The sequence below is a fragment of the Octopus bimaculoides genome, chromosome 8 (assembly GCF_046866305.1).
Source record: "Octopus bimaculoides isolate indiv1 chromosome 8, ASM4686630v1, whole genome shotgun sequence".
NCBI classification, from domain to species: Eukaryota; Metazoa; Mollusca; class Cephalopoda; order Octopoda; family Octopodidae; genus Octopus; species Octopus bimaculoides.
The window spans coordinates 14323767-14333574 of record NC_142935.1 but is presented as its reverse complement, the minus strand read 5'-3'; the positions used below and the strand labels follow the sequence as shown (position 1 = coordinate 14333574).

At 34.7% G+C, this 9808-nt stretch overlaps 1 protein-coding gene across 1 annotated transcript in view; it reads right to left on the bottom strand.

The window, feature by feature from the left end:
• LOC106874972 (E3 ubiquitin-protein ligase UHRF1) overlaps nucleotides 1-3650 on the bottom strand; it is a 53353-nt gene extending 49703 nt beyond the window's left edge. Inside the window, exon 1 of the mRNA XM_014922901.3 lies at nucleotides 3219-3650. Within this exon, the coding sequence (XP_014778387.1) occupies nucleotides 3219-3371 (153 nt within the window). The 5' untranslated portion in view covers nucleotides 3372-3650. The remainder of the gene's footprint in view (nucleotides 1-3218) is intronic.
• Nucleotides 3651-9808: the final 6158 nt, after the last annotated feature.

Genomic DNA, 9808 nt, shown 5'->3' with positions numbered 1-9808 from the left:
ACATTATCAAGTGATTGGCATTAGGAAGAGCATCCAGTCATAGAAGCCAAGCCAAATCAGACTGGAACTTTGTGCAGCTCCCCAGCTTAGGTTAAACTGTCCAACCCATGCCAGCATGGAAAACAGATATTAAAGGATGATGATGAGCCAAGATAAATATTACAGGGCTCCAGGACTTCCTATCCCAAACTACTTTTGAAAATCATGAAATTAGTTAAGTAGATAGAAATCTTTTTAAAGACTTGTGCACACACACACACATATATATACACATGCATATATGTACGTATGCACATGTGCACACACATTTATATATATATATACACATGCATATATGTACATATACACACATTTATATATAAATACAATATGTACATTTATAATAGCCACTTCTGCATTATTCTTCTTTTCTTTGTCATCAGCTGTATGACATCCAAATTCTATACCATGTTTTATCAATGAACTCACCAATGTAAATATAATAACAGCACTTGACATTTAGAGCCTTGATGATGATGATGTTTCCTAAGTTCCAGGCTAGTAATTTCCACTCCTTAATACTTTATCTGTACAAGATTTTTTTTTTTTGTAATGCTAAATTCTCTAAACAACCAACTGTTGGAATAGCCCTTTATATTGTTCGACTTGTTTAGAAATAGCAGCTAAACACCACCAGAACTACATCTAAAAGTTTTTATATAAGGACACATTAGATAATATAGTCCAGTTACTAATGCCCCCTTCTGTTACCATGTTTCTGGTTGAATTGAAAATCACTTCATAACTAGAAATTTGTATCCTTGAACGAGTGGCAGTCTCAGGTGTAAAAAGGGTTAAAAAAAAACAACAACAAAAAAAAGAGAAAGATCGGTCGTGGTTAGAAAAGCTTTTGATTGTCATAGATCTGCGATCAGAGCCAGCCTTGGGCTAAATAGCAGCAAATCATCCATTTACATTCTTCATCTCAGTAACTTCTTGAAGTTAGCACTTTGTTCATAAAAATGTATTATCGAGATGAATTGATTTGGTCAATAAAGAAAAAAAGACATCAGGGATCTGATTGATATTAAACATCAAGGTACATTCAAAAGTGATTTAACAAAGATAGTAACAAATAATTCCGTGCTAAATAACTTATTTATAAATGTAAGATTCCTTTATAACAAAAACTAAATATCATTGGTAATACATGAGTAATATCTATTATTTCAACATATCTACTCCAGCTTAGTTTATCACTCCTACATACAAGCTATTATATTCCATTAAGAGTGCTAGCTTAAGAAAAAGAAAGGCTTCACCAAGTTAAAAAGGAAAACAGCTGGGAATGGGGGACCAAACTGAATGAGTCTTCATTGACTGTCAATTTTCTCAGCAAAAACTTTAAAACCTGAATTACTACTACTACTCAAGGTGCTATTTTTATGTATAGGCTCTGCAGCAAAATTGACTTTGAAATTTAATCTGTTCCACAGAAGAGATATTCATGCAAAGAAGAAAAAAAATCTAATGGGTGTAAAATTAAAAGGTTAAGGTTAATATTCTGAATTATTCAATCCCATATGCCTATCCTACATACGACATTTGAGGTGCAGCAGGCTGTTTAGAACACACACAAAGTTTAATAGAATTTATTTTGCTCAGTCACAAAACTAACTCTTCAGATTGGTTTTCTTATAAAGCTTTAAAGGGCTCGTTTCGTTTGGGATTGAACTTCTCTGAAATTGAATTCATTCAGTCTTGACGCTACAGATTCAATTCTGAGCTGAAAGTGTTTCCACATCAACTATCAAAAATTTAAATATTATTCTTTTCAATTGATATTACATACGAACAGCTTAATATAGAATTTTATCACACTAGGTTGGAAAGTCTTGTAAACTAGATGAAAATTACTAAACAAAAAAAAAAGAAGTTATATTAATGATGGTGTTGGCGACACACTCACACAGAAATAATAGCTTTGTTGTACTTGGTCAGGGACTGTACAATGAAATTAAGCTGAACCTAAAGTTTTAAGGAGGCCTTTCCTTCCTCAACTCGTTTTTACAGTACCCAGTTTAGTGTTTCCTCTAATCACTTTCAGTTAAAAGAACAGGAAAGATTCAAAGCCTTTTACTACATCATTACTATCACTTCTTTGTCCAATTACTTAATTATCATGAAGTTTGCAAGTTTAGAACAGAGTAAAATTTGCTTATAGATGAAATTTCCAGTTTCTGATATTGAATATTAGGGAGGAAGAAGTGCTCGGATGTTATTAAAAGCATCAATTTCTTTTTCTTTCTAGGAAAAAAAGAACTTATTCCAATTTTTTAAGTTGATAATAATAGAATTTCTTGAAAACTTTTTGAAATATTTTGTTAGTTTTGCTCATCAGCTGTAAAATTTTTTGAAAATAAATAAATAAGGAATATAGAAACCACTTACACATCTCTATTTAATCGCAAATTTATTTTCACGAGTTATAAATTAAAATATTTGAAATCTTTTCCCCGTTCCAAATTTTTATAAAACTACAACTAGGTTCTTGAAAATGACATAACAGGGTATCTTTTACAAAAGGCATTTGGAGACTTCGTTTCTTAACTAGTAAAATCTATTTTAAATATATTCAATGCATTTTGACAATAGGATTATAATCACAATTAGTAAAAATACCGTTGATCAAAATTACTAAAAGTAATTTATCAAGACTCTTCATTAAAAAAAGTCTAAAATAGATTTACTCTAGGCTAAAAAGACAAAGCGAAATATTTATAATATGTGGAGGGACAGGATATGATGACAAAGCCGAACAGAGAGAAAGAAAGAAATAGTTCACTGAAAGATAAACAGTGACAAGGGGAGAGGAGGAGATTTCCCGCCATATCTTCACAGAGAAAGGGGGGAAGAAATCAAACAAGTGAAAAATTCCTGAATAAAATAAAGATTTAGTTCAATATTATGAAATGAAGGTGTTGAATAAATAATAATTGGATGAGTTGTGGATTATTATACGTGACATGTCATGATAAACTGCCAAATTACAGGTAATCAGAAATATAAACAACATTTTTTTTTTCATAGACAAAAAAAGGTATATGGCGCCAAAGCCAGATGATAAGAGACGATAACAACAACCGTGTGAAATATTTCGAAATATCACTGTCATTGAAAACATTAATAAAATAAACAAAACCTAAATTTATAGTGTAATAAAAAAAAAAAAAGCTTACCAGTTTGCCGCGATAGAACAACTGTTGTTGGGATGGCTCTGCATCAAACTTATCCTTTATACTCTCTCGTAACTCTTCAACTTTGGTCAATTTGGAAAGTCCTTTCACCTTGACGGTTTTCTTCCCGTCGAAGGTCCGCACTTGGATCCACATGACAAAAGGAGAAGATACGGATTCTAAAACTTGTGGATTGTTTTGTTATGGAAGAGTGCTGCTCAGCGATAAATGTAAGGATGATCGAGATAGGAGGTAGGAAAACGGCGCAAAGCCCTAGTTCAATTACTCGGCGAATTATATAAATAGTTCTAATCTCAGGCAATTCTTTTACAGTTGTTTATAATAGTGGACGATTGATAGATATAGTTGGGAAGTTATTTGATCAGGCAAACACAACAAAACATGTCCCCTACCTTCCCCACGTGGTTCAGTGGCGGGAAACAAAATCACACGAGATTTAACGAGACACAAGCTTATTACTGCCCTAGATTAAGAAGAAATTGTAGCTTGCCTGGCAACGTAAGAAGCGGTTCAGTATACCATTATACTTACCACCCTGCTTTTTAATCTTAGCTTGTGACACTGGTCGAAGCCAATGTTATTTTTAATTTAAGACTATGTATATTGTACACCTCAAAATTACATCTGTATATATATAGTTTGTGAAAGGGTTTTTAACATTTTTTTTAATATCTAAACAACATCTGATAATTTATATTCCTTATATAAAGATTTCAAAAGTAGAATAAATTGGTTTGTCGAGAGAAAGAGGAAAAGTTAGACGTTATGGGCGGCACCTTTTGTTGGAAGTGTTCATCTTTTCTAATAGTACTGAATTGATAGTGTCAGACGAAAACGGAGAACAAAATGTTAACTAGAGGAGAAAGAGAAATGTTTAAGTTTCTTCGAACCCAATTATTTACTTTATATCCTTTAGTTGGACCTGTTTAACAAGTAGCTTAATATCAAAACCTTATTGAAATAGATTAGAATTATATCAACCAATCAAAACACGTATTGACAGTTAGGGGTATCAGTGATCATGTAGTTGATATTTAGCCCTAGGTCAAATCTGACTGAGTAAACCGATTATCAAAGGTACTTCAACTATGATTATCCCATCATGTGTGTGTGTGTGCTCTTGTCTTGATATCATAGGATAATGATTTTTTAACAAACATCACCATCAGACAAGTGATATTGTTCATTTCTAGTCTTCCATTAAAAAATATATCTGACCCTGGGAAAACCGTATCTTGCTTGGAAACAGACAAGGGTTGCCACAGGAAGGGCATCCAGCCATAGAAAATCTGCCGCAACAAATTCTGTCAGACCCATTCAAATATGAAAAAGGAGAGAAATTAAATGATGATTATGAAATAAATAATCTTTGCATTTTACTATTTGTAAGTTAAATTCATAAGATTGCATTATTTGCAAGAGTTCATTGTGAATAACAGAATCAAATACTTTTGCTGTATCCATTGTAGAGAATATTTAAGGTGTTATTGTTAATAATAATACTAAGGTGAACTGGCAGAATCATTTGCACACTGGACAAAATGTTTAGTAGCATTTCATTTATCTTTATGCTCTGTGTTCAATTTCCGCCAAGGTCATCAATGAAATAAGTACTGGAGTTGATGTAATCAACTAGACCCCTCCTCCAAAATTTCAGGCCACATAGAGGCTCTCTCATCTGCATTTGTTGTTTCTTGAGATAGTGTGTAACAGTATAGTTTTTCTCCAAGATTGTATCCTGAAAGCAACAATATTGCACTTGATATTTTTGGTTGTCTAGACAGTTTATTGATACAATTCCATTGGACAGTATGAATGAACTACAGTCATTCGCTTCCTGTTCTTAGTGGTGAACTCTTCACAAAGACAAGGCCAACATTTTCAATAGCTTTCACTACAATGACAGAATTTCCAAAATTCAAGCAGACTGTTTGGCCATGTTGCTCGATTTTCTGAGTCAGACTCTGCTTACCATGTTACCTTCACTAAGGATCCAACTTGTGTTGTTTGACTACATGTTCATGGTAAATGAGGAGATAACTTACATAGATGGGGATTGACTGGGACTCTGTTCAACAGATTGCCAGGGAATCTACCAAAAAATGGTGAATGCAGCCATGTGCTGCAACAAACACATGCCCCCACATCTGACCTGACTCAATAGGCCTCTCATAAATGAGTGAGTTTCTCTAAAGAGGCAAGCTGCGTTGCTTACAGAACCAATTAGGAGGTGTTTGATTTCATCATTTTAATGTTCACTTTCCTATGCTTGCATAGGTTGGATGAAGGTTACTGGGGCAAATTTTCTACAGGTAGATGCCTTTCTTATTACCAACCCTCACCTGTTTCTGAGCAAGGCCCCAGAGGAACTGTTATGTCCTCAATATGATAAAAGTTTCTCCTCAATCCCACTTTACCTCCATGCATTCATCAACCACTTTTCAAAGGAAACTGGATGCATTTCATCATAGCTCCAGCACTTTAGAGTTTGTCCTGTAGTATGTAAAAATTAAATGCAAAGGTCTACATTATTCTGTGATGTATTCATTCACTCAAGGTAATGTGACAGGGAAGAAAGTTGGACAGAAGTCAGTGACAACCAAAAACACTGGATGGGAGAGTGAAGGGAGCTAGAGATTAATAGTAGAAAGTGAGTGATTTGCAGTGAGAGGATGATAGAAGGGGAGCAAGAATGAAAAATAATAATGGTTCCACATGTTTTATGAAAGACTAGTAATTTAAGGGGAGGGTTTATCAATTACATTGACCTTAGTGAGCTACTAATATTTATTTTAATGATCCTGAAATTATGAAAAACAAAGGCAACCTCAGCAAAATTTGAACTCTGAATGCAAGGAGCCAGAAAAAAATGTTGCATTTTGTCTGATGCACTAGCCATTCTGCCAGCATGCTGGATATCTAAAACAAGTAACCAGGGAATAGAGATGTTGAATACAAACATGTCTGATGCGATCTCTTATACATACAAGAACTCATGAAGGGGGAAGGAGAGAGCGATAAGGATGGCGGTTGTGCAGTTGAAATATAGTTAGTCCTTTACCATCCCTTCTTACACAGGTGGTATCATAGGGTGAATGGAAAAGTGGCTGAGTGTCAGAGAGATGCAAAGGTCTAACAGAAGAGATCTGCTGCCTTCCTTGTTTTTACTGGCAGCATAATACAGGGAATGGAAAAGAGGATGCGTGATGGAGATATGACTGATGGAAAAAACGAGAGGGCATCAAAAAGCCAGCAGGGAGCAGATGTAAACTTGACAATAGTTATACATATATAAATAATATATATATATTTATATATGTATATATATATATATATATCTTCTATATATATAAAAATGAGAATGTGTGTCTGTCTGTCTGTCTGTGTGAATCCCTAAAACTCGAGAACTACGCAACCAATTTCATTCAAATTTTACACATGCCTTACTTAGGGTTCCAGTTGTGTTTTAGTCAAAAAAAGTTTTAACTTCTTGCAGAGTTCGAGCCCACGGCAACATAATATCTCCTCCACTATTTAAGTATTACGTGTCAAAAGTGAAACAAAAACACTCATGTCAAATACTTTCACTTTAAAAATGAAACTATTCCACTAACTGAAACAATCACATTTCGATACTGTAATGACAGATACTTTCACAGAGAGAGAAAGAGAGAGAGAGAGAGAGATGTATATGTATACATATACATGTATATGTACACCATTTCGATACTGTAATGACAGATACTTTCAGAGAGAGAGAGAGAAAGAGATAGAGAGAAAGAGAGAGAGAGAAAGAGAGAGAGAGAGATGTATATGTATACATATAGATGTATATGTACACGTATATGTATAGATATATATATATATATAGATCTATATGCATACATGTATATGTATACATATGTGTAGATGTATATATATATATATATATATATATATATAGATGTACATGTAATATGTACATATATACATATATATATGCATACAGATATCTATACATATATATACACCCATCACACACACATACACATGCACACAAACACACACATTAGTCATTTGTTTTCTTATCCAAAACTACGTCAAAAGTACTGAATGGATCTTTATGAAATTTGGAAATTATATTCTTTGCATAACGGCCATAACTCCCATGAAAATTCATATATTTTTGATGTTGATGAAATTTTAACCCCAACATAACAGATGAGCATTATTTGTAATTCAACGGTACAACAGTGTAAGACTACCCTTTCAGATATACTTACATTGTGATTTCTGCAATGTGGTGCATAAATTGTCAAGTAAATGAGATGCATCTTTGCCTCCACTGATTCACTTGCAAAGTGTTGAGTAAAATTATTTCGTTGCAGACCTCCGGCCATTTTGTTCTGTTGTTAATTCTGTAGATGACCTCAAACACAAAGTCTTTCCCAACTTTAAACAAAACTACCAAAATCACAATTGGCTATGTGAAAGAGCAATATTAGCTCCAAAAAACGTAGCTGTTACAAAAATTAATCAACACCTGATGCATTCTCTTCCCGGCAATCTTCAAACTTACAAATCTGTTGATACAGTTCCAGATACAAATGAAGTGGTGAACTATCCTCCTGAATTTCTCAATTCGTTGGAGCCTCCAGGACTACCTCCCCACATATTATCACTTAAAGTTGGAACGCCTGTTATGCTGCTCCGCAATCTGGAACCACCAAGACTTTGCAATGGAACACGACTCGTGATAAAGAAAATGATGTCACATGTTATCGAGGCTACCATTCTTTCTGGATGTGCAAAAGGGGATGACGTCTTTATTCCAAGAATTCCTCTTACTCCATCAGGAGCAGACATTCCTTTTACATTCAGAAGACTAGAATTCCCCCTTCGTGTGACTTTTGCCATGTCCATAAACAAATCTCAGGGTCAAACACTGTCTGTAGCTGGTCTTCTCTTGGAAGAGCCCTGCTTCTCACATGGACAACTGTATGTTGGCTGCTCAAGAGTGGGCAGCAAAAAAAACCTATTTGTATATGCTCCACAAGGGAAAACAAGGAACATTGTTTACAACGAGGTGTTATAATCACAACAGCAAGAAAGTATGTACATGACCACCTTCTTTTACGAAACGTCATTGACTTTCATATATTTATATTGATATACATATATATACGTGTGTTTGGGTGCGTGTGTGTATATACATCTCTATATATAAAGATGATGCGTAGTCTAGACGGCGTTTTTAGATTTCATTATTCTCTTTAACCCGGGCAACGCCGGGTATTTCTGCTAGTATATATATATACATATATATATACATATATATATATATATATATATATATATATATACATATTTATGTATCATCATCATCATCATCGTCGTTTAACGTCCGCTTTCCATGCTAGCATGGGTTGGACGATTTGACTGAGGACTGGTGAAACCAGATGGCTACACCAGGCTCCAATCTGATTTGGCAGAGTTTCTACAGCTGGATGCCCTTCCTAACGCCAACCACTCTGAGAGTGTAGTAGGTGCTTTTACGTGCCACCGGCACGAAGGCCAGTCAGGAGGTACTGGCAACGGCCACGCTCAAAATGGTGTATTTTACGTGCCATATATTTATATATATATCTATATATATATAGATAGATAGACAGACAGACAGCATGCCAGTCTAGTCAAACCGTCCAACCCATGCCAGCATGGACAACAGGCATTAAATGATGAAAGGCAAAGTTGAACTCAGAATGTAAAGAGTAATACTCAAAATATTCTTTTCTGCTCTAGGCACAAGGCCTGAAATTTTTGGAGAGGGGGTGGGCAATCGATTAGATCGACCCCAGTGTGCAACTGGTACTTAATTTATTGACCCTGAAAGGATGAAAGGCCAAGTCAACCTCGGCAGAATTTGAACTCAAAATGTAAAGACAGACAAAATACCGCTAAGCATTTCACCCAGCGTGCTAATGTTTCTCATTTATTTATTGCCCACAAGGGGCTAAACATAGAGGGGACAGACAAAGGGATTAAGTCAATTAAATCGACTCCAGTGCTTAACTGGTACTTAATTTATCGACCCCAAAAGGATGAAAGGCAAAGTCGACCTCGGCGGAGTTTGAACTCAGAACGTAAAGACAGACAAAATACCGTTAAGCATTTCGCCCGGTGTGCTAATGTTTCTGCCAGCTCACCACCTTACACAAAATAAGTATTATCTTCTCTTCACTGAGGCAAAGTTTGCTGAACTAATACCAGGACCAACAAAATGAAGAAATAAATCTTGTGGTAAAAAGTACATCAATCAAAAAAACAGAATATATTATATTTATTCATGTATGATATGCACTCGTATATAATATGTGATCATAATTATAGGAAATTAAATCCAAAATAGAATATATCTTATATACAATGTTATTTTTTACTATTGTGATTTATGGAAAAAGAAAGTGCTTGCTCAATTGTAATTCTAATTGCTGTGTAGCTGTGTATATAAAATACATTGCAAAAGCTCAGGCACCCTAAACCAAAAAAGTAAATTTGAAAGTGACCTTTGAACTTTTCCAATGTAAACCCTA